General features: G+C 33.8%; 3 protein-coding genes across 13 annotated transcripts in view; 2 read left to right on the top strand and 1 right to left on the bottom strand.

Moving 5' to 3' along the window:
* LOC143900332 (facilitated trehalose transporter Tret1-like) overlaps window positions 1-7,964 on the top strand; it is a 37,821-nt gene extending 29,857 nt beyond the window's left edge. For 3 of the 9 annotated variants that reach the window (XM_077411553.1, XM_077411555.1, XM_077411556.1), the window contains 6 exons: window positions 5,130-5,235; window positions 5,380-5,670; window positions 5,951-6,209; window positions 6,716-7,002; window positions 7,174-7,616; window positions 7,717-7,964. In XM_077411553.1, coding sequence (XP_077267679.1) covers window positions 5,175-5,235; window positions 5,380-5,670; window positions 5,951-6,209; window positions 6,716-7,002; window positions 7,174-7,616; window positions 7,717-7,803 — 1,428 coding nt within the window. In that variant the 5' untranslated portion in view covers window positions 5,130-5,174 and the 3' untranslated portion in view covers window positions 7,804-7,964. Of the gene's footprint in view, window positions 1-95; window positions 2,514-4,731; window positions 5,236-5,379; window positions 5,671-5,950; window positions 6,210-6,715; window positions 7,003-7,173; window positions 7,617-7,716 lie in introns of those variants that run through there. The other 6 variants (XM_077411557.1, XM_077411552.1, XM_077411551.1 and 3 more) reach the window with 6 other exon arrangements.
* LOC143900337 (uncharacterized) overlaps window positions 1-26,271 on the bottom strand; it is a 148,349-nt gene that overhangs the window by 85,349 nt on the left and 36,729 nt on the right. The window lies entirely within an intron of this gene.
* On the top strand, window positions 11,335-21,695 carry LOC143900333 (facilitated trehalose transporter Tret1-like). 3 transcript variants are annotated; one of them, XM_077411560.1, is made up of 4 exons: window positions 11,335-11,456; window positions 17,900-18,039; window positions 19,163-19,543; window positions 20,426-21,695. In XM_077411560.1, the coding sequence occupies exons 2-4, from the start codon at window positions 17,973-17,975 to the stop codon at window positions 21,370-21,372; spliced, it is 1,395 nt and encodes a 464-aa protein (XP_077267686.1). In that variant the 5' UTR covers window positions 11,335-11,456; window positions 17,900-17,972; the 3' UTR covers window positions 21,373-21,695. The 3 variants fall into 3 exon arrangements, with proteins under 3 accessions (XP_077267686.1, XP_077267685.1, XP_077267684.1); XM_077411559.1 differs by lacking the exon at window positions 11,335-11,456 and adding an exon at window positions 12,553-12,854 and having other exon boundaries at window positions 17,903-18,039; XM_077411558.1 differs by lacking the exon at window positions 11,335-11,456 and adding an exon at window positions 12,554-12,854.

Here is a 26,271-nt window from a genome sequence, read left to right as displayed (position 1 = left end):
TAAACATTTTAGTTAGTTAACTAAATATTAGTTGTTTCAACAATTTATTTCGTTTCTTTAATCAAGAATTAATTAATTCAACTAATGTTTAGTTAACAGACTAAAATGTTTAGTTGAACGTATCGGACTAAATATTTCTTGGGATTGACAAATTTTTTTTCTCAGTGTAAGTATACGTGTCAAAGACTATAGTTATTGGACGTAATATTGGATGCACGATCCTTAATTAGATTTTTGCGGAACTAAATCCGACAAAAATTCGCGAACCTGATCAATGGACGCAACGCAACAATAATAACAGAGAAAAACAGATAACAGTAGAGATAAATTTCAACGCTCAGTTATCAACGTAAAGTACATAATGTCATTATGTATAACGTTGATATTGACATAAAATTTTAATTACGTCGTAAACGGAATTTAGTGTTTTATTTTCTGTATATACGCTACCAAACTTCTGATATATGTATAAGGTAAATCAAGCGTTCACGACCATTTGTAATATAAATTCGCAAACTGTTTTTGAACATTTGCCAATAATGTTGGCGAACCCTCGAACCCTCGCCGAGTGGCAATACTCTCCCTTAAATGATCTCTGGTAATACGACCGCGTCGCGGTAGATTACAGGCAATTACACCCGTCGTTCAGACGAATCGTAGCTGCGTAGTTGGAGGTCGTCGCGGGTTATTTGGCGTCCCCGAGGGCAGTCCTGTGCAATCCAGGAACTTCAATATTTGGTATAGGTATACTCCTGTATACCATCGGGATAGTCTTCAAACCGGTTTTCCCGTGTGCGGCTTGATGACGTGCAAATTGGGTTACTCGCCCACGGGAATCGCGCATAATTGAATTTCGTCAGGTGTGCTTATTATCGATCGCACCTTCCAGTCGAACACCGCGCGATTGAATCGAGATTTTCGATGTCCGAGCGTGCCCGATCGCGCTATCCCCTCTCGCTCTCGAAACTCGAAACGCGATGAGTAGATCAATACGTCACGTTGAGACTACCACGTGCATTTGTTTGCGTAGAGAATTTTACAAGCTTATCGCAGAACCCGTGGCAGCAATATTTACCAAATTTTCAATTTATTCCTGATCACCTTGATTAGTATTAATGTCATTAAAATAGAAATCGTCGCTTTAAATAAACTAATTTACTTCAATCGTCCTAAAAGACCAAGAAATTCGTATATTTTGAATAACTATTTAAAGATTTGTAAAGTAAATATCGTCCTCTCCCATCGGCCTGCTAGCGCGCTACACGAGTCTCCACTTTGTAAGTTCCTTCTGCGCAGGAAGTCCCGTGTAATTCACTAGCGCTGCTTGTAGCAATATACCGCCTTCATCTACCTAGGAAACGTTCCTCTAGCTTGTTCGTACTCACAGGAAATATACTGTAGACGCGTTCGCTATATCTCCCTCTATCTCATAAGCAATAGCATCAGATAAACAAAATAAAAATGTTTCCTTGACCCGAGTTTACGTGACATATGTCATTACCTCGTATAATTATACATATTTATTTGACATGCAAAAATGCAAATACGTAAACCCAAGTTCGTACATTTTTTTTATCGAACACGCGGTGAAGAAATGAGCGTGATATACATACAAACAAAACAAAAGCGTTGTATATGTGCTGACGTTTATATGAGTTGCTGAATTGAAATTGTGGTAAATAACGCAATAACTTTGATGCCGAGAATCAACAAACCCGATAAGCAAGTCGCCATGCAGCTGTAGGCAGAATCGCATTTACTCAGACTTGCGAATCCAAGCGATAGCGAGACTTGCGCGACATAATAAAAATTGACTTAACGTACGTTGACTTACAGTCCCTAATTACACAATATAGTACAGCATAATGGACGTTTCACGAAAGTTCCGGGTGACCGGATAACGACCACCCGCTTCCAAGCATGCGCGCAGCAGGGGAAGCCGAAGCGGGTGTCGTGAAAGGAAGAATGAAGTAGACGTGAAAGTAGCAGTGTCAGGAGTCATAAACTTATCAACTATAAATAATGTAATGTAAACAGCGGAGCGCACTCCTCTCATTCGCTTCTGTCGCCCCGTCAGATAAAGAGAACCCACGCGACGCGACAAAATACTCCGCGGCACAAGAACCGGGAGTTCCGAGACTGGGTTTCGAAAGCTATTATCCTCCAGCCGTAAGAGACCAGGGAGGACGGCGGTACCCTTTCGTGTGACGTAACCCTATATTCCGTTCCATTTAAGTTAGCTCTCAGCTTCCACGTTTCGGCATCGCTCGCCTAACAACGCGTCCGGAAGATCGTCGTTCTCAGATTCGTGTCGCGAACGCAACAGTTTTCGCCTCCGTTGAATCGTCCAACACAAACCTGTTACCGATTTTAGTGGCTAAGCATGTGGGTTTAATTATACTTTTTATCAGCGAAACGTGAGTTCTTCTTGACGGTATGTATGACGATGATAAATATGCGAACGGGGGAGATTTTTCGATCGATAAACAGAAATCAACTGTCTCCTCTCGCAGGTAACAAATAACTGACAAAAGTCTTACGTCGATATCAATTTGATTGTTGTGAATTGTTGAAGATCCTAGAAAGAAAATTATATAAAAATTAAATTCTGAAGTGTGTGTGTGTGTGTTAAATAATATAAAAAATGTAATTACTCTGAATTTAATAAAACTCAGTTAAAATTCAGATCATGTGACGTAATTCCACATTACTAAAAACATAAATAAAAAGTTTCCTCTTTTACGCAAGACGAGAGAACGGTATCCCTCACGGTTTACAGTGGATATGTATTAAATATTCACGTTACATAAGTAAGGCATTGTTCAAAGAAAAAACAGAAAACTACTTTGTTACGTATTATACGTCGAAAAGCGCAACCAACCGTAAGGATACGAAGTTACCCGAGAAATTTATTTACGGCAATCATGCGGAACTAACTTTCACGGCGACAGTTCGAATTAACGGTTTAGAGCTACGAATAATACTAGTGTCAAACATACGCAGTTGATCAAACATACGCAGCAATATTTATAATGAAAAAATACTCAAACGTTGCACATAACAATTCACTGCTACGCGCAAATAGAGAATCGCCATTTTTCTATTACACTGGTATATTGCATGTGTACTTAGCACTTACGATTGGTCTCCGAGCGATGCCATTAACAGCATCAATGTAACGTTATAAAGCCTGATAGCTTTTTTTTGCAAGCCGTAAAAAATATAATATTTTTCTGAGTGTTTTTTTTTTTGTTCGACCATGACACCGTGACATTTTCGAGTATTTCGTTACAAAGCTTTGCATTTCACTAAAACTGAAATTGCGTATTTTTCAATCAGATTTTAGAAAAATTTGACGATTCACGATTACAGTCGCAGTAGAAAAATGACGCAAAATATATAGGTGAACAATAATATAATTATAAATATATAAAATATATATCACACAATGTGAGAAAAATTAAAATTAAGTTGATTTATATCATTTATAGGCAATTAACGTCTATATGTACAAAATCAGTCACGTGCAATCGTGTTGCTTAAAAAAGTGAGAACATAATACATTTAAACACAATTTGTACGTGCAAATCGGGAAAATCTTGTGGCACTGTGAAACGATCAATGTAATTTTAAATATCAAAGGCACGTTTTTGGGTTTGTCTGAATTATAAAGTCAACGCGACGCTTTGCAGAACATATGGTCTAGAAAAAATTACAAATCCTCTATACGCGTCTTCGCCCCAACGCCAAATGTTCTTCTCATTAAATATATAATCTATGTAAATACAGGTATCTTATTTTAAATTCCTTTATCACATGCAGCAAACCACAGCGACGACTATTTATTCTCGGATCAAAGTTGTATATACTATCGACAGACGTCACAGACGACTCATCGCGAAATTGACGTATTGGATTGTCGAAAAATGATTTTTGCCGCCAAATAAACGAAAAATGTATGTCCATGCTGTAGCTTGAACGAAATAAACGAGTGTCGATGTGTAAATCCGATAAAGTGACAGTTCAAGCCGCACGGAGAAAAAGTTACGGTTGCTACAACAGAATAATGCTGTTAATTTTCGTCCATCCATACAAAAGGGTTATGGAAACCATAGTACTCTGGAAGTGACCTATGGTTTCCATATGGTTTTCATATGGTTGCCCTAACCTTAGTGAGGGTAGCTACTATATGGATGTTGTAACCATAATATATGGATGTTACAACCATAATGAACAAATATTTACCCGACAAAAAAAATTATTTATTTCAAAATTTTATTACTATTTTTTAACTAAATTTGTTTCTTAAGATGTGCAGTCTATGATTATAAATATTTTCTCGTATTTGAAAAAAACACTTACCTTGGTGGGATTTGAACTCGGGACCTCTGGATCGTGAGCCAATTGCCTTACGTGGTACACTACTTCTTAATTTAATGTAAGTGTTATATATAGTCTACATATGTCAACCAGCGCAAATATATAATTTTTCAAAAATCATCTTAAGAAACAAATTCAGTTTAAAAAGAGTAATAAAATTTTGAATTGGATATATGATATAATATTTCTTATAATGTCGGGTGAATGTCAGAAACCAGTGTCGACTCATTACGAAATTTTGTGTTCGTAAATATATTTATGAAAAAATTATATTTATAAAGGCCTATCTACATAAGACGCAGAACGCGAGTCGCAAGACACACGCACAGTCTACATGTCAATCTAACCTCTATACACAAAGAGATTAGATTGACATGTAGACTGTGTGTGTGCTTGCGACTCGCGTTCTACGTCTTATGTAGATAGGCCTTAAGGTGCCTTTTCATGCTGACGCTCGACGCTCATTTTCAGCGGCAAGAAGGTCGCATGACCACACGTGACGCCGGCGTCAATTGAAATTTATGAAAAGGAAAACAGCGTCAAAATTTCGGCGTCTTCGCGCTGCTTTGGCTTTGACGCTTAAAGCTGAGAAAATCCAGCTTTCTTTGCTTGACGCTAGCGTCAGATCGAAATCACGTGATCTCGCGATACGCTGAAACGAGCGTCCCATGAATTCGCACCTTTAAGAATAAGAATAGTTGTAATTATAAAAAAAATTACGCAATAACTATGTTTCTCATCTTCCTTAGTTGTATTCCTATCAGATACGCATGTAACAGTGTGGCGGATTAAAAATGGCAAAAATATTCGAAGCTCTATTTCGACTATGGCCTCAGTGGTTAGCAGCTCTAATAGGTCAGTTAAATCATCAAATTTAATCTAGTTTAAAGCAAGATTTGCATTTCAATACAAGATTGATTATATTCTCATGCACCTCGTATATTTTCTATACAAACTGACAAATTTGCTGTGATGATATAACAAAACATTGTGCCGTAGTAAGCCTATTGTCCATCAGTATTGGTATCGCACTCGGTTGGACATCGCCTTACTTGGCGCAACTGACCGGTGAGAATCCGCCGTTTCGCGTAACAGACGAAGAAGGATCCTGGATAGCCTCTCTATTACCTCTCGGACGCGTCTTAGGTGCCGTCATCGGATCTCTCACTTTAGAATATGTCGGCAGCAAGATGTCTGTCCTGTTAACAGGACTGCCAATGATCCTCAGCTGGATTTGCATAATATGCGCCACTTCCCCCATATGGCTGTACGTCTCGAGAATATTTTCAGGTAACAGCATCGATTATAACCGTTTTGCTATAGTTGCCAGCCGCATGCAGAATAAATCAATTCATCAATCATATCCTCCATGCTGCTCAATCCTGTTGCCTTCTAATTCTTAATGTTCTATTCACTCATTTCCAATCCGCATATTACCTTTTATTCTGCCGTTTAAATAACCGCTTACAATTTCACGTCCAATATATCTGATTCTTAGACTTAACTAATTGTAAGTAACTTATACAATTAATCCAGAGCCATTGTAGTAAACATCTGTTGCATATATTAGGTATATCAACGGGAATGATAACCAGCTGCTACCCGCTTTATGTCGGTGAAATTTCGGCGCCATCGATCCGCGGGGCCTTGGTGTCTTTGATTATCAACGGATTTCCTATTGGCACACTCATCGGTAATATAATGGGTCCCAGTATGCCAATGATGTATTTCGGTATCATTAGCTTGATAATAACGCTATGCTACATGGCTATTTTTCCATTCTTGCCGCAATCGCCGTATTATTACGTACAACGCAATGACACTAAAAGGTGAATACGATCTTTTTATTTATACATCAACTGCTTCACAAAATAGTTATTTAAAATTTGTATCAACTGACTATCAACTCTGTTATTTAATGAGCCATAATGGATCCCGTCTCAAATGGCGAACGTTTTTCTCCAACCCAATTGTAGTTTTATTTAAGTGACTCAAGGTGACAAAAAAAAGATTTGTTTAAAATGACGGGTTTTGTTGAATGTATTTTTAATAATATACCAAAATTTCAGTAATTTTCTATCATTTCAGGATTCATATTACGAAAAATATAAAAAAACGTAGAGAAATATAAGAGATATAGCAAGAAAAAATATAATTGCAAGTGTATAAAGAATAAAATAATGATGATCATAGGATCCTTATGTGATAATTGAGAAATATTTTGTGTATATATATATATATATATATATATATATATATATATATATTCTGTATAATATAATTCTATATAATTGCCCATGTGTAATATATTTATGTATTATTATCATAATTTTAGAGCGGAACAAGCCATTCGATGGTATTATCGAAAACCGGATGTAAGAAGCGAATTAGAAACCGTGGAACAATTCGTGAAGTCAACGCATGCGATGACTATCAGAGAACGACTGGAGCAGTTACAAGAACCGAAGAACCGCCGCTCTTTCATCATGATAATATTGCTATTCATGTTCATGCAACTTAGTGGACTAAACACTATTACATTTTACATGGAGATCATTGTGAGAAAGGCAATGGTCACGTCCATCACGCCTTCGACTGTTGTAATCATCATCAGTGCGATCTGTACGTTTGACTTCAGTAATATCAATTATTATTTCCTCATTCTGTACTATCTTATATTGATAGAAGTATCTTAACTATAATGTGTACTAATTTTAAGCCGTTTATACTTAATTTTCCTTTGTGTCACTGTTAAACTCGCAAGATTTAAATTTTTGTCCAATTGTTATACAGGTATAATTGTCGGCTGGGCTGGCGCATTCGCCATCGATCGTTGTGGTCGCAGAATCTTGTTAGCAATCTCGTCCTTCAGCGTGATGGTCAGTATGATATTATTAGGTTTGCATTTCTTTCTACTGGACTACGACTACGATCCTGGTAATCTCGAGTGGCTGGTAATCTTGTCGTTAGTGTTGTTCGCGCTAATAACTTTTGGATTCACACCCGTGCCGAGCACGATACTAAGCGAAATATTTCCGTCCAATCTGAAAAGCGTGGCTGGATTCGTCGGGAGCATCTCGTCGGCGATATTCGCATTCGTCGCCTCCAGGACGTATCAGCCGCTGATAGATCTCACTAGCGAGAAGTACGTTTTCTGGATCTATGCAGTGATTATCATGATCAGCTTGATATATTCGCTCACCATGGTGCCAGAGACGAAAGGAAAAACGCTTCAGGTAACTCGATCCCATATTGCAGATCATTACAGGGCATGGAAAGTATTATTTTGGATTCGGCATAAATGTTGAATATTAATCATTGCCAATGTGTTAACAGGAAATTCAAGACATGTTGGCCACGAGAAATGCCACTGAAAATTTACAACAAGAGATACGCGTTGAAACCGAAAATACTCGAACGTAGCAAATTTTTTAACTCATTCAGAGTATAAAATAGTGGTTAATTAATATTGTTATGAGAAAAATCCAGTTACAAAAGATATGTATCATATCTTTTTGTTAATACTGTACATAAAAATATGATTCATATAAAAAAATTGTAAAAATAAATACAATATAAAAATAGCTGGTTACAAACATCCGAATAACTCAGTGACAAAATTTAAGATTAAGTATAAATGATAATTTAGAATCGAAAGTGAGAAATGATAAGATTGCCTGAGCGAAAATCGTGGATATTCAGGTAACTTAAATAAACCACTGTCATTTTAACTTTTCTTTAGAATAAAAAGTAAAAATATCAGCAATAATCACATGATAAAATCTCAAGTTTAGTTTATAATAATTAAAACACAACATACAAGATGTTCACGGTATTCTTGCTTCTTACACATACACACCCGCGCACACACATAATAGAGATTTCGTAATACTTTATTAAAATTGTATTACTAATTCAAAACTTTATATTATTTATTTGTAATAAAAAAATGGGTCAAAATTTGTTATTGTATATTAAAAGAGTACACGCGCGCGATTTTCAGAATTACAATAATCGGTCAAAATTCAGCATTGAGTTAAAAGAGAAAAGACATCATGTGACATTACGTTTTTCATTTTTTCTTAAATTTAAAAATAAATTTTATGTATGAACTCAAAACAAAAATTAAAAGAGATATTGATTGTTTCTTTGAATTATCTTCTTATGTTCATAGTTTAGAAAATGGTTCTTATGTGTAGGTAATACATTCGACAAGAAACGACGCAGTAGCCAAATATCTCTCAAATATATCCTTTCTATTATTTTTAAACACGTGAGGGCCGATTGGCTACCGCATTATCGGGCGAGGCCTATTGTTATTCTCTCTATTCAAGCAGCATTTTGCGTTACTCAATGTATATCTTCCTGATAGCATCAACTGTTTCTCGTTTCCACTTCGAGAGAGTTTTATCCTTTATATATCCGTAAGTTATATAAATTTCTTTAACAATTATTATCCTCCCCTCGTAAGAAACCAGGAAAATCGGTAGTATTCCTTCGTGTGACCCTATTTCGTTCCATTAGAGTTAGCTCTCAGCTTCCATGGTTTCGACCTTACTCGCGTAATGATGCGTCCCAAAAATGGCCATTCTAACAAGGAAAGGTCATTTCTTGCAAAAGGCGTTGCTCAATGAAAGCATAATAGAGGCATCTTTTGTCATCTTTAAGTGCTTTACACTTCCCGCTTAGATAAGCTATACGTATATCTGGACTGACTTTGCGAGGTCATAACGATTGCCCCTGTGACGGTCTGCCAAAATATTTTGCATCTTAGTGTGTAATAGACCTGCCTCTATTCTTATGCCAACTTTCATTGAGCAATGCCATTTACAAGAAGTGATCTTCTCTTATTGTAAGATTCGTCTCGCGAACACATTTTCGTCTCCAAATCCAACACGAATCTGTTACCGATTTTAGCGGCTAAAACACGAGTTCTTTTCGACGGTACATATGACGAGAATAAATATACGCCTCCGTTGAATCGTCCATCACAAACCTGTTACCAATTTTAGTGGCTAGGCATGTGGCTTAACACTTTTTATCAGCGAAACGTGAGTTCTTCTTGACGGTATGTATCACGAAGATAAATATGCGAACGGAGGAGATTTTTCGATCGATAAACAGAGATCAACTGTCTCCTCACGCAGGTAACAAATAACTGACAAAAGTCTCACGTCGATATCAAGTTGATTGTTGTGAATTATTGAATCCTAGAGAGAAAATGATATATAAAAATTAAATTCTGAAGAGTGTGTGTGTGTGTGTGTGTGTGTGTGTGTGTGTATGTTAAATGATATAAAAGAATACCCTAGATTTAATCAAATTCAATAAAAATTCAGATCATGTGACGTAATTCCGCGTTACTAAAAACATAAATAATCTCCTCTTTTATACAAAACGAAAGAGCGGCATCTCTCACAAAGTTTACATAAGTGGATATGCATTAAGTGTTCACATTACTATATAAGTAAGCCAAACGAACGATATTTCGTGTCAAAATGTTATCTTTTTTCTTGCTTCGTTGTTTAAAGAAAAAACAGAAACCTATTTTGTTACGTATTACACACTGAAGAACACAAAAGATACGAGGTCGCCCAATGAGCCTATTTGACGAAATGCGGAATTAATTTTCACAGCGACAGCTGAAATTGACGGTTTAGAGGTACGAATAATACCAGTATTGATCTAACGTACGCAGCGATTGTTGTGGTAAAAGAATACTCAAATGTTACAATTTAACGATTTACTGCTACGGGCAAATAGAAGATTTCGTTCTTCTTTTTTCTATTATATTCGTATATAGTATTGCAGTATATGGACTTAGCACCTACAATTGGTCTCCGAGTGCTATTAACAGCATCAGTGTACCGTAATAAAACCTGATAGATTTCTTGCAAGCTGTTAAAAATATCACAATATATGTCTGAGTATTCTCTTTGTTCGACACCATAACATTTTCAAAACTTTACATTTCGCTAAAACTGAAATTGCTTATTTTTATGATAAGATTTTAGAAAAATCTGTTAGCGATTATGCTGTGGAAAAATGACGTTCTATATAGGTGTTGCGTCCAAACTCTCCAGGATTTTTATAATTTTCTGGAAATGAAGGGACGGATTGATAGAGTGAGATGTGGAAAAACAATGTAGAGTTACTCTGTCTCGCAAGCTCATATGGTCTTAGGCGTATGGCGCGAGTCAAATGCACTTTTGCAACGCTGTGTATACGGGTCAATGTCTCAACGTAAACAACGTATATGTTGGATGAAATTGATTGAAAGCAGGATTGACACAAAATAAACTTTTATTATAATATCGTGTCGTTTCTCTTACGACCGAACAACGACATCTTGGTTGAACATAAAGAACATAAAGATCAAGAGATGGCGTAACATAGAGTAGAATATACACGAGGAGAAAAAGATCAGGTTCGCCACCTTTAACAGATGCGCAGTGTGTACATAAAAAAAAACTAAAGTTGACGTATCCCATTGTCGAAAAATGATGTTTGCCACCAAATGAAAAACATACACGCTGTATCCCAAATGAAATAAACAATTGCCGATATGTGTGAACATATGGTATGAACAATTGCCGATGTGCCCGATAAAATAACAATTCAAGCTAGAAATAACCGTAACTTCCTCAATATCAGACATGCCTCAATGACCGAACAAATTTTCGAAAATTTTCGAGACTTATTCTAAATGTTGCGTGTCCCTGGTAATTTCTTAAATTCGCGTATATTGCACACAATTATATATGTCTAATATTTTTGTGTGACACGTCTATCGAATGTACTGATATGCTGTCGGATAGAGAATTTCTGGACTCTCAACCTTCTTCCGCCGATAACCAATTAGAAGGTTCGAAAAATCTATCATTTGACAAACGGAATATCAACCTAAAAATGAAACTAGTTGCAAACACATAAAACAACGCGATAACTATGTTTCTTATCTTTCCAGTTGTATCAGATACATATGTGTGTGTGTAACATATGGTGAGTTAAAAAAATGGCAAAAATATTTAAAGGTCTACCTCGACTATGGCCGCAGTGGTTCGCAACTGTAACAGGTTAGTTAATTCATGAAATTTAATCCAATACAAGTTTACACTTCAATACAAAATTGATTATATTCTCACGTATCTCATATATATATTTTGTACAAACTGACGGAACTTAAGTAGACTGAATTCGCATTGATTTGCTGTGATGTACCACAAAATATTGTGCCGTAGTGATCCTTTTTCGTATGTTACGCGAATTCTCGTGAACGGCGGATTTTCATCGGTCAGTTGCGCCAAGTAAAGCGATGTCCAACTGACTTCGTGACCAATACTGATATTGGTATCGTTTATTGTCATCAGTATTGGTCACGAAGTCAGTTGGACAGAAGTCAATTGGCAATCGCAATCGCCGCATTATTACATATGACGCAATGACACTAAAAGATGGATACAATCTTTTTATTTGTACACGTGGTTCACAAAATAGATATTCAAAGTTTCATCCGACTATCAACTTTGTTATTCAGCGAGCCATGACTAATCCTGTCTCATAAGAGCGAACGTTTTTTTTCCATCTAAAAACAGTAGGTATACCTAATCATTATTTAAGTAATTCATGTAATGTGAGGAAACACAAAGATTCCAGTGTTTCTCTCGATTACAGTGACGGGTCTTGTTCAATGTATTTTAAATAATGCACTAATATTTCAATAATTTCGTGTTAAATAATCGTATGTCATACAATTCTCAGTTAATTTAATGTATAAAGTTCGCATGTTAAATAATTTATAAATATATATTTCATTAAAACACGTAAGTGTATATACCATAAATATTATGGATATTTCCAGTGTTTTTAAAGAAAAGAGAAACACCAAGAAAAAATGTATTTCCGAAAAATTTGTTCCATATGCCATCAATTGAAAAAAAGTGAGAAGAACTTCTTTTGTCCAATCCAATGTAATTTTGTCAATTATTATTTAAGTTTAGATAATCTGTCAATCAAGAATCAATATCGGAAATCAATAACTCTTTCTTTTATTATTTATAATATTTTTGGTTCTTACTTAATTTATACTTAATTTATTATTTCTAATTATTTTGTTTTCTATTAGTTCCCATTATTCACGGTATATCAAGTTTCCTTTTTTTTCTTTAGGTTATATTTCCATAGCTTATAAAATGATTATATCGAGGAATTTTAAGATCTTCGCGATAAGAGATGACACGGTAGCCAATTGTCTCTCAAATATTACCTATCTATTATTTTAAAAACGTGGAGGACTGATTGGCTACCGCATTACTTTTTATCACGCGAGTCGCGTTGTCACATTCATTCTGACGCGTGTGCAAGAACTGTAAGCTAAACGCATATTGCTTTACTCAATTTGTCTTACGACGTCTTACGTGCTTGGCATCGACTGTTCCTTTTTACGTCGAGTTTGTGTTATCTTTTACATATCCGTAAGTTCAATTTCAGTAATATTAATAGACTAATAGCAATCTCGTCGTATTAATTACCTAAAAGCATTTACTTTCATTACGAAGCATCCTTCTTCTTGTTATAAATGTCTTAGTTTATAATATAGCATTCCAATATCATATAATTTCGTATTAAAATTACTGTTAATATTAGAATGCAATGTATACATGCAAAATAGTTTATAAAAATTTTACGTTATTTATTTTTCTAATAGATAGAGCTCTCTAAATAGAGCTTCATTCATTGGAGCAGAAGGTTAAAACTTCAATATGTTAACGCGTTTGCTTGACTACGGATAGAACACGTACTAATATAAAGCACATAAATGTACTAAAATAATAAAAGCTACTTAATAACACATGTGTATTTTAATCGTTAAATTATAAGCATTCTTTTAACTTTTTTTCTTGTACTTAAATGTTAAAAATGATCGTTAATTAATATCTCATTTATAATTATAAAAAGTTTTGATTTAATATATATTTTAACACAAATTTTTTACGGAACAAACTTAAAAAAACTATTTAATGCGTTATCTTAAATTTAAGAAAAATTATTTTATTAAAACTTTTTTAAGTAAATACAAGAAAACTGATAACATATTGCAAAAATGTCAGGAAGGAATACAACACACACATAAATAAAAAAAAATCGAATAAATAAAATAAATGCAATAAAATTACATATAACAAAATATTTCGAAAGTATGTATTTATATATATATAAAATTAATTATAATAAATAGAGGATAAATAAGAAATTATTTGATATTTTAAATAAATATTATAATTTTCAAAATATTATAAATCCATTCAAGTATGCGATAGAAAAAACTAAACAAAAATTATCTATTTTGTCGAAATTAATATAAAAAAGTATTTTCGAATAAAAATTCTCGTATATAATAAAAAAAATATTTAAATACATTATTTTGATAGCACATATAGTCTGGAAGTTAAAATTTAAGTCGAAGATCTTAATATAAAAGTATCGTAATCGCAATAATTCAGATTTCAAAATTATAAGATTTATAAGCAATTAAAATTTGTGTTGCGTAGAATTACATGTGTAATTTATAGTTTTTAGAAACTCGATCTGTCTACGTATAGATCGAGATCCAATGTTCCCAAGATGGGTCTAGAAAGTTCTAGGGAAAATAAACGGTCAAGAATGAACATTATTTTTTTCATACAACCGACAAAAAATGAAACATATTCATCGATATTTATTTCTCGTTTATACTCACAACACTATCCGTATTAATTAAAGCAAATTCATTCATTTGTATTTGTGTTCGCGCTTTTTAGTCCAATTTAAAATATATTTTATTAAACGGGTCGTGTAAGATACATTCCGCCTTAGTTGCATCTGATGCGAGACACAATCGTATCCTTTCATTAAGTATTCATACGCATAATCCATCAGTTATTAATTTTCATTAATTAACTTAGCTAATTTCGTTTTTTAGCTTATGGTAAACAAAAATTATGTAATTTATAAATAATTATAAATTAAAACAAAATTTTAATTTTCAATTTGTACTCGCTCATCAGGTAGCAGAGTAAATAATGCATTAATAATGTCTTAATGACGTCTTTAAACGTCAATAATACGCCAATAACGTCAATAAGGCGTCTTTAGACGTCATTCTGCTACCTGGCGTATATACATATTTCTTCATTTTTTATAAAAAGTTTAAGACTTTGAAATCCAATTCTTCTTTATATGCATATAAATTTTTAGAAAAAAAAATGGAATAAGCAATAGCAAAAGATCTATGCAAAAAAAAAGAAATTATATCGATATCGTCAAAGCATTCAATAGAGTTATCATTAATAAATGAAATTTCTCAAACAGTTATTTACTCGTTAAACTTGTCAAACTATCATAATATTTGATTAGTGCGATAACAGCTATTTATATCATGCAACCGGACAAACAAAGACAAGAAATTTTTTCTTTATTCTTCAAAAAGATACAGGGATCAAACTCTCTACAACAAATAAAATTACTTACACAATTACTAATCAAAATACATGCTTTTCCTCGTGTACAGAATATAACTAGAAAAATCAATAAACGTCGAAAAAAAGAGAAAAATTTAATAATTTCGACATTACATATTTCCTTTAAAAATGTGTGCAAGTAGAATAACAAAAATTTTTATCAAATTTTTTTATATTATTCAGTTTTTCAAACGGTACGTTTGACTCTGTCTCAGAATACTATACTTTATTTACTTATGTTCTAAATAGCTGGCATTGTGGTAATCGTGTTTTATAACTACTGAAGGTTCGATAATACCTAAACATTGATAAAAGATCGATAAAAGCTAAGGATTGATAACTGTGCGAGTAATTATATTTGTTAGAATAAAATTTAATACTAATTAGTTTGACAATACGATTATGCATCATTTTGTTTATTTTCTTCTTGAAGATATTTTGCTGTGTCGTATTTCACATATCTTGTCTGAATGATACCTGCAAGTTAAATATCACATTTCAATGAAGAAACTTAAACTTTTTATAAACATAATCAAAATAAGTACAAACAATTTATAATTTTATTTTAATTTTTAATACTATTATTATAAATTACAAGCTTACATAATATCTACGCATAAAAAATAAACTGGGACAGCAAAAAAAATCAAGTTGCGTCGCAAAATTTACTACAAAAAAGAATAATTAATAATATGTGCTATCTAAAAACGTATGCAAAAATCAATAAAAGTATAATATCTACTAAGCATCTACGTGGCATCTTGTCTATGTGGCTATAACTTAATAGCATATTTTGACAGCCATATGATATGCAGCGTTTTATTCATCTTTTCTTGCACAAATATTTCGCTGTTGTACGTCTCTATTTACAGCATACGCAAGATATCAAGTCAGATTTCAGAGTCTTACACACAGAAAAATAATTGTTCTACAGCCAAGAAAAGCACTTTACTTATTTTATTTTACTTCTTTTAAATAAATTTTTTTTCAGCCAAGAATATTTTCTTACTAATAGTTTTCAAATATCTTGACACAAGTCAAGAATATTTTTTTGAGTAAATGTAATTCTTGCAATGACTTTATAATATATTTGCGGATTAAGTAAATGATATGCTTGTATATCCGTAAATCTACCATAAAGTCATTGTAAGAATTACATTTACTTAAAATAATATTCTTGACTTGTGTCAAGATATTTGAAAACTACTAGTAAGAAAATATTCTTGATTGAAAGAAAACTTATTTTAAAGAAGTAAAATAAAATAAGTAAGTGCTTTTCTTGGCTGTAGAATGATTATTTTTCTGTATGTAAATTTTTTATGAATATGATATCAAGGTATACATACAAATTGAAAATTTAAATTTCGTATTAATTTATAAAGATTGCATACAGTTTACACGTAGTATCTGTATATAGTAAGCTAAAAATGAAATCAGTTGCGTAACACAGATCAATATCAGTTGAATTCTAAAGATGAATAGAATGATTGCTGCCAATGTGTACGCCTGGTACATACAAAATTATGAACCTGAATACGTGAATTTTATTCGCTAATGAGCTAATTACTACTTTAATCGTTCGTAATACAGAAGCTAAAGCAACATTATTTTCGTATTAGGATATTCGATTCTATAATTAAATATCAGAATATACAATTAAAATAATTTAACATTTTTTAATAACATCATTGACAAGCAATATGTTTAATAAGGTAGCTTTAAAAAAATTCAAAAAATTTAAATGTAATTAAAAACTCATGTAAAATGATTGACTTACTGGCACAATAATATAGATACGTAAGATTATTCGTTTTCATATACACATATTCTTTTACCTACATACATTTTCCTGTTTACAATCATATATTTCTAATTGTAAGTAAAATCATATTTCAAAGTTCTAATAAACCTCCTTATAAACTCTCACGAGATGAATATCGATAAAGATTAAAAGTTTATATTGTATTTTAATTTATAATAATATATGTTTTCATTTATTAATATAATTTAAACAAAAAAAACTGAAAATATAGCCAATTGAAAAATGATTAGCCGCATTGTAAACATTAATAAAGTGACTACTACGTCTAAATATACGCATAACTGGTTCTGAATACGTAAATACCCGACTGTGTCAATATTTAACTTTGACAACTCATTATACTGAAACTATTGCAATTTTGGTACTCTTGTGTTCGGATATTTTCAAACATTAATTAATCTTTAGGATATGCGACTAAAGTTATTTGTTTAATATTTTGTATAATAATATAAGATAATTTTTACGGGTGTACTTTTATATATCAATATAATATAATTAATATGCAATATAAAAAGAAAAAAGTTTGAAATGTTATATACTTCTATTTAACAACTTGCGCAAACATTAATGAAAATATAATATCTTGCGTAGTTCAATGTCAAATTTCTATTAATTATTGTCACTGCGGAAATCGTGCACTTCGACGATTTAATAAGTATTACGATTTAATAATTGTGTGAGTGATTTTAACGACATTGGTACTAATTGATTCGATAACACAATATATATATTCTTTCTCACATAGAAATATTCCGCTATTGTGCATTGCATCTCTCTTATCTAGAGTAATGGAGATATGTAAATATATGTAAATATATACGATATATATTACGCGTAACAAGCTAAAAAAAACGAAAACAACTACAAAAAAGTAATGTAAGCTAAATTTTAAGTTAAAAAAATAAATGTTATGTAATAATTATTAAAACTTATGCAGGAATGAATAAAAATGTAATATCCGCTTAATCTGATTAGAAATGCATGTACTGTTGTATATATTAATAAAACAATAATATAATTTATCAATTATATTATTAATCTAATAATCATATTATAAATTTAAGTAAAAAATATATGTAGATAACTTGAATGATGAATGATAAGAAATCACTTCTGGAGATTACACATTAATAGCTTATTACAAAATATTTACATTATTTATCTCAATGACGTGGATGAAATGGCTTTTACGATTCAGTAGAGCATAGTATATCCCAAGAAGACTCACAATCAGCAATCTACAGTCGTAAGCAGTCTACAGGAAGATCACAATGGATATGAGAGAAAAAGAAAAAATTAAGAAAATACAATGGTGTCAATGGATCGCTGGTATCGGAGGTATGCGTCCCTTATATTAATATATTAATATTATATCTATATATATATATATATATATATATGTCAATAAAATATATTAATTAAATATATTAATCGAAATATTTTATTGGGTGTACAACTTAGTTCGGTCCGTTTTCAAAAAATGACTGTATAGCAGTAAGTGGTGGTCGAAATAAATAGATCGTAGACGTCATACAATAAACTTAGGCATTAGTAAACATAACGCCATCGAAATATTAGTCGATTTGTGTCTGCATCATAAAGTTATTCTCGATTGAATATGTCAGCTTACGAGCCAAATTCTCGTCATTCGCGGAAGGTTTTAATTTTCTGCTTCAATATGAAGAAATATGTGGCTGAGGCTCATCGAATGCTCTCAAATACGTATGGTGAGGCCGCAATTAGTGAAAGAACGTGCCGAGAGTGGTTTCAACGCTTTAAGAACGATGATTTTGACGTCGAAGACCGGCAAGGCGGTGGAAGAGAGAAGGTTTCCGAAGATGCAGAATTGAAGACATTACTTGATCAAGACTCGTGTCAAACGCAAGAAGAATTGGCAGGATCATTGGGAGTGACTCAACAAGCCATTTCAACAACGATAGACACGATAAAGTGATTTTGCAGCATGACAATGCTCGACCCCATGTCTCAAAGCCCATCAAAACATATTGAAAACGTTGAAATGGGAAGTCCTACCCCACCCGCTGTATTCACCAGACATTGCTCCCTCTGATTACCATTTATTTCGATCGATGGCGCACGGCCTGTCTGAGCAGCACTTCACATCATATGAAGATATCAAAAATTGGGTCAATTTGTGGAAGCCTCAAAGGATGAAACGTTCTTTCGACGCGGTATCCATATACTGCCAGAAAGATGGGAAAAAGTAGTGGCTAGCAATAAACAATACTTTGAATAAAACCGTATACGTACCGTTCTTTCACAATAAATGCATTTTTCAAGCAAAAAAACGGACCGAATTAAGTTGTACACCCAATATATAATTTTTAAAATATATTCATAGTTAGTTAAAGACTACTTGAATTCATATATGTAAAGAAAATAATAATCCATTGAAATTAAAGTAATTTTAAACAACGGCTAATAATTTTCCCATTTTCAGTCAATCTTCTGCAGTTACAAATGGGCCTGATATCGGTTTGGAGTTCACCATACATCGCATATCTGACCTCACCCGAATCTCACATACCCATGACAATGGACGAGGCTTCCTGGGTAGTTTCTCTATTGAACCTAGGCAGGCTAATTGGCGCCATTTCTGGTTCTGTTGCTGTCAACTATCTCGGCACTAAAACAACGATCTTTGTGACGAGTTTGCCAATAACTCTCTGCTGGCTCCTTATATTTCTAGCCAATCGAGTGGAATACCTATACGCAGCCAGGTTACTAGCTGGCATCAGTATGGGAAAAATGTACAGCTGCTTCTCGCTTTATCTAGGCGAGATCGCGGACCCTGCCATTCGCGGAGCTCTGGTCGTCTTAGGTACGCGCTTCAGTAGTTCAGTACTCGTGTTTCGTGTGCGTGTGTGTGTGTGTGTGTGCGTAAATCTTCACGGATAAATACAGAGTACAATTCTAAAAACATGAAGAGTGCTTGATATCGAATTATTTTGAACTGATAACCGGTCAATGATTCCATTCACTTAATTTTCAAATGATTACATTATTGTACAAAATATTCCATCCAAAATTTCCAATCCAAGTTTTGATAGCAGATATTAAGATATTAGATAGCCTTCATGATAATGTGGAATAACTACATATATGTATATATATATATATATATAAAAAAAGAAGAGATTTTGTTATCGCGGCAAAACTGTCATCACCGCGATATCGTATACTCGATATGAAAACAATCAAACTCCACTATTATATTTGATATTATAGCAAAATTTGTATTATTGAAAAATTTTGCCGAGTAAATGTATCGTGTAAAATTCATAATACAAATGCTAAAGCAAATTTAATTTATTGCCAAAGCAAAATAGCAAAATATCTCTAGTAAATATGTTTTCCTGTTACAGTAAAATAATCTGCACAATTAAAATTAGTATATCCAACAATTTTTTTTGTTAAACACACACATAGTGACTAACCATATAATATAATGTTATGTAAATTTTTCGTCTTTATATATAGTAGAGATGCAATTTTTAATTTGCACCTATATAATAATTCTTTCTGATTTGTGAAACTGATAAGATAAACTATAATAGAAAGAAAAAGCAAAAAATTGTAAAAAGTTAAAGCGCGTATATACAATCGCGATAAACATAATAATAACGATAATATATAAGTGTAATATAATTTTATATAAAATTATATACAAATATTTTAACAAGAATTAACTCTTTCTTTGCAGCTGTAAGCGGATTATCAATAGGCAACCTAATGATGAGCATAATGGGCGCGTATTTAAAGATGGCGACGAGCGCTGCCATATGCTTCGCGCTCTGCTTCGTACTGATAATCATCTTCATTTGGTTGCCGGAATCGCCGCATCATTTCGTCAAAATAAAAAACGAGGCTAAAGCGCGAGCCTCGATACTCTGGTATCACCGTGATTGCGATGTGGAAGCGGAGCTGCAAGCGCTGACGCTCTTTCTCGAAAAGAACAAAAGTCTGCCCTTCGTGGACGTTATGAAGGAATACAAAATTCCATATATATGGAAAGCGCAAATACTCGTGTCCCTGCTCTTCATATATCTTCAGATGTGCGGCCTAAACAACGTGTTGTTTTACATGGAGATCATCCTGCGAAACGCCAAAGTGACCGTCATCGAGCCGTCGGTGATCGTAATTATCGTCACGGCTACGGGAATCGTCGGAGCTACGCTCTCCATGTTCCTGATCGATAAGTTTGGCAGGCGAATTCTGATGATATTCTCCAGCTTGGCCGTCTCGATCTCGCTAATGTGCCTGAGTACACAATATCAGCTTCTCGACGCAGGCTACGACCCCGCCAGACTTCAACCTCTACCGATTTTCTCGGTGTTGCTCTTCCAGATATCCCTATACATCGGCATCATCTCGATACCCAACACGGTATTAGGTGAGATCTTTCCGCCGCATGTTAAATGCGTAGCCAGCTGTTTCGCCAGCATCGTCGGTGCGATATCCTCTTTCATCTCCACGTCGACATATCAGATTTTAAACAATTTGCTCACGGAAAAGTACTTGTTCTATGGGTACGCTTTGCTACTGGTAACCGCCGTACCGTACACTTATTTTTGCATGCCTGAGACTAAGGGCAAGTCGTTGCAGCAGATTCAAGAAGAAATGGACACAAAAACTGAACGGAAAAGTTGAGTCGGCTCGAATACATTTATCGAATTCTCCTACTGATCGATCTCTAGAAAACTAGTTGCACATTTTTGCATTTATTAATAAGAAGTTTCATGGTGCGTCGACGTCGATGCCTAGTAATGCCGATGTGACAAATAATGATCTAAATTGCAATCACAATGCAATATTTTTACTTCGTCTGAGCAAAGCTAAATTATTTAATCACAAAGCAAAAACCAGCTATATGGATTGATGAAGAGCATCTGACGAATATATAAAGATATTTAATCACTTTTACTCATTGTATATTATTTTTGCACGTGTATTAAACTGTAAGAATAATTTAATTTCTCAGTTTATTTATTATACGCATCTGAATTAGAATTATATAATTAATTAATTGATCACGTAATATAAAGATAGTAGTAATACACGGAAAAAAAATAAAGTTACTTCAATTAAACGTCGACATCACGGGCTGCCACAAGCATATGTTATTTGCATATGCTGGTAGTTAATTCAATTGGATATATTATTGGACCAAATATTTAAATTATTGAAACAATTATCTGATGTTTTTTGTACATTAATATTGATGTTGTATCAATAAATTTTATCTCAATAACACTGATGCTGTTGATACAACATCATTTTTTTCCGCGGTGTATAGAGATTATGCCTATTTGTAATATAATTAATTTGTAATATAATAGATATAACTATAGCAGTTAACATATCTATAATACTGAGTAATAGATTGATAAAATTATAGACGTGTCGTAGACGTAATCTTTTTTGTAAATAAAATAACAATTAATGCTAAAGATGTGTTTTTGCCGGTGACATAACTATTTACCGCGAATTATCACTTGGCGGAGTATTAGTGTTTAAAACTACAAGGAAGAAGTATAAAACAAGAAACGCATTTAATCTTCACATTATTAATTAAGTACGTGCTGTTTCTAAATACGCGACACGATACGTTGAATCATCGGCGCTTATACACAAAAACAAATGAAATTTTAAATGCGAATTCTTGAAAAAGATACCGAAAGTACTTCCAAGAAAAATCTCTCTCACATTCCGCGTTCCTATATGCAATATATCATAGGTATAGCATAATGTGAAAAATGGTTCTTGCAAGCTGTTCGCAAATTAATATCTCATCGACAAAACTCGTGCATAATTAAGCGGCAACGCGCATAAGTCGCGCAGAATCTTGTCAAATATTGGGAGTGTGCATTAATTTTAAAGGATTTTCAAGAGATGGCGTTAGTACTATATCGCATCGGGCCATATTGTTGATACCTTCATGTCAAAGCTGCCATCATGTGGCTTTAGTTTTCAGTATGCGTCATTTTGCCAAAGTGTAAACAACATTGGTTTTTTTTTAGATGTTAGAAACTTTGTAATTATTTTTTATCTCCGGACATAGGGTACGGTATAGCGTCGGCGATGGAACTAAGCCAGATTCATATTTTACAAGACGATATTTCACTTGGACGGTCACCAGCGACAACATTAAAAGCGCAATGTAGCTATGATCTGAGGCCGTAAATTCAACACTATCTTATCTCGCACAGATCAATGACACTTTTGTATTTATACCACAGAAAAAAACAAAATCAACGTATTATGTGACTATAACTCTGCGATAAAAAAGACGAAATTTCGCGTTGAATTACACAGAGAACACGTATTTATATGAGTGTTGGAGCATTAAAAAAAGAATACGATATAACAGATATCTTAGTAAATACGAAAAATAGACAATTAGAAAACGTGGAAAAGAACGTGGACACTTGAAATATAAGTTCGTGGAGAAAAACAAGTAAGCTGACATAGTATAAATAAAATGTTCATTATTATATATACAAATTCTTACTTTTGCAGAGAGAGATATGTTATTAACAGGTTCTTCTGTAATATTTGATCAAAGAACGTAAGCGTATTCTCCATATATGCCGATATATGCTCGACTAGCATTTTAAATTCATTATCGTAAAATATCATTAGAGCTGCAAGAGGTGCATAAACCAATAACTGTAACCGCCGCATCATAGGCAAACATTGTATACGCATAATGTTCCGTAATGCACCAATTAAATTAGGGTGTGAGATAAATGGGTTACGCGCACTCGGGTTTCACTTGCCTCGAAACGCCTGAGTTTTATTTGCGTGTACGTCGCTTTTCGGACACATCGTTATCGGCGGAATTGCGTCTGAATTACGTCCTTTTACGTAGGAATTACGTCTGGTGTGCAACAGAATGTAAAAGAAAAAATAACTGTTCAAAAAGAATGAAACCGAGTGAGGTAAAACAAACGCAGTCATGGCAGTCAGTTGTTTAAACAAACCTTGCCAAGTGTACATACATAAAATTCTAAGGCAGACTGCGCGATTTACTCGAAAACAGGCGGAAATATTTCTGGAGGGTACTCTCAGTTCTACTTAATTTAGATTTAGATATAACGATAATCTTATCCGAAAGTGCTGCCTCTTATCCGTATACGTATGTACATACGTGCGCTTCCTTTACGACTGTTCATTCTTTTATTTTGCAAGGGTCGTTACAGTTTAGTACTCGTAATAAAAGAGACTATCGCGTAAGAGCGTCATTTTTATCGTGGAGTTAAACGTAACAATCTATGCGGCTGAGAACTTAATAAACTCCAATAAAGTAACTAAATTTACGGTCAGCAGTAAATAGTGGGTGCTTCCGAAGAGGCGCTCGGGGTTAGGTTTTGGTATATAGTGCACGTAACATAGAGAATAGAACATATAATAGAGAAAAAACCGTAATTAATTTTTTTTATACGTAATTGATTACTATATAATGCGAATATTATACTGGGTGCTTCCGAAGAAGCGCTCGGGGTTAGATTTTGGTATAGCATATGTTACGTGCACTATACCAAAACCTAACCCCGAGCGCTTCTTCGGAAGCACCCAGTATAATATTCGCATTATATAGTAATCAATTACGTATAAAAAAAATTAACTACGGTTCTTTCTCTATTATATTAACGATATGCATAAATCCAGAATTGAGCGATGCGTATTACAAATTAATGGATTATTAGCGTTCTAATTTTCTCTCACCCTTCGAGGCTGTATTGTCAGGGGAGTTAAAGGCAAACGGCTGAGTGAAAACCCGCCGCCGCTGTTTAATATTTGTTATTGTTCGGTTCTGGCACGCGGCAGCGAGAGAGCCGAGCAGCGAAACCTACTTTGCCCCGCAATTACTGCAACTTTCAACTCAACGAAAATGGCCTCGGCCCTCGATCGGGCGCGCGGGACTGAGCGCGTCTTTCGCCGCCGCGAGAAAGTTTGTCAAACCGCGTAACGAGCGGAGAGTATAATTGCCACCCGAGCACAAACTCGATTGTCCTCCGAGAAACCTCCGACGTCCGCTCTGGAACTACCAATCACATTAGACCTGTCTGCAGTGTCTGCAAGTAAACCCCGAGACAATTATCCCCGCCTTCCGCCAGTCGGGTATTCATATTTTGTGGCAAACAGTCATTTTCAACGTCCCAGTCACCTAACTTAACGGCTATGTTCTGGCACCTGCCTTCGATAATGCAATATTGTTCGACAGTTTATCAAGTTTGATACGGTATTTGGCATATTGCATGGAATTATAATTGGAACGCGAGGATTTTTATAAAAATTAAGTTCAGTTTTTCCCCACTTTCTATGTACAGAATAACAATCGAGAAATTGTTAAAATTAATAATTATTACATTTTGTGTATACATAATAAATCAATAAAATAAAATATATTAATTATACCTCGAATTATACTATAGAAGAAACTCGTTATTTTAATTAACCCACAATGTAAAAGAATATACCTGTATAATATAAACTTATAAAACTAAATATTGTAAAGGACCAATAATTCGGCTGATTGCGGATCTTATATATTTTTAAATTAAAATTTCTAAAAAAATTTCTAATTTGAATCTAAATTTCAATAATCAAATCGCTTTTGAAAACTATTAAATATACGCTAAAAATTTCAAGTAAATTCTTTTCATGGAAATTCCATCCCAAAGCCTTCCAAACATATATCACTATGTAGTTAATTAAATTTTCGGCTTTTTTTATAATGTATATTTTTACAAGTTCATAAATGTATATTTCTCTTACACCTCGGGCTAAAAAAACAGATTTCTTCTGCAAAATAGTGTAATTTTATTCTGTCCGCATTCATTATAAAGTAGTTATTTAGTTTCGATAAACGTCTCAATTATTACTCTGGTATCTACAGATATGCGTGTCTGATGCCGCGGCGTTCAACCATATTCGTTTCGTTCACCTAAACCCTCGCTTAATTTGCGTAGAGGAGGCTATTCCTCGCGTGACACGAGAACGAGAAGAATATTCTTTCGTTCTTGTATATAAGAATAGTTTGTGCTTGAGCCAAAAACGAACAGGCAGGCAATAATGAGAATTCTGATTCGAGCAAGAGCCGCGAGTCGAGCGAAGAGCCTTCGCGCGCAATTTTGCAATGCAATTATCTGTCGCCAACGATCTCCCTGAGTTTTCCTCAAGTTTCCCCATTCGCTACTCTTGCCGGTGCTTTAAAATTCAACGAACCGCGCGAAAGGATCGTCTTTCTATTCGCTGTCAGATTATTTCCTTGATGTTCTCTCATTACACAAGTCGCTCGACCGGCCGCGAAAATCAAGAATTTGCTTTAACATATATAGACATAATGAATCACCGCACTTTTATACGCTTATACACATCAACACAGATTACGTTTCTCTCTCGTCTTTAACTACGTCTGTAATACGAGCAAGTAGTGGATCAAACAAGATTATGCTCTTTTACAAGTGAAACGAGATAAAAACTTATGTAATGTCTTCTAATGAGATTAGCCATTAATTTGCCACTTTACATTATTCATGAGAT

Source organism: Temnothorax americanus, unplaced genomic scaffold, assembly GCF_048541705.1.
Source record: "Temnothorax americanus isolate GAGA-0224 unplaced genomic scaffold, ASM4854170v1 Scaffold3, whole genome shotgun sequence".
Taxonomy (NCBI): Eukaryota; Metazoa; Arthropoda; class Insecta; order Hymenoptera; family Formicidae; genus Temnothorax; species Temnothorax americanus.
This window is presented reverse-complemented; position numbering and strand designations above follow the sequence as displayed.

Excerpts from the sequence above, each read along its gene's own strand:
- LOC143900333 (XM_077411560.1), top strand. The coding sequence starts at position 17,973 with ATGGATATGAGAGAAAAAGAAAAAATTAAGAAAATACAATGGTGTCAA. Across the intron at positions 18,040-19,162 it reads ATGGATCGCTGGTATCGGAG|TCAATCTTCTGCAGTTACAA; the intron begins GTATGCGTCCCT and ends TCCCATTTTCAG. Across the intron at positions 19,544-20,425 it reads CGGAGCTCTGGTCGTCTTAG|CTGTAAGCGGATTATCAATA; the intron begins GTACGCGCTTCA and ends CTTTCTTTGCAG.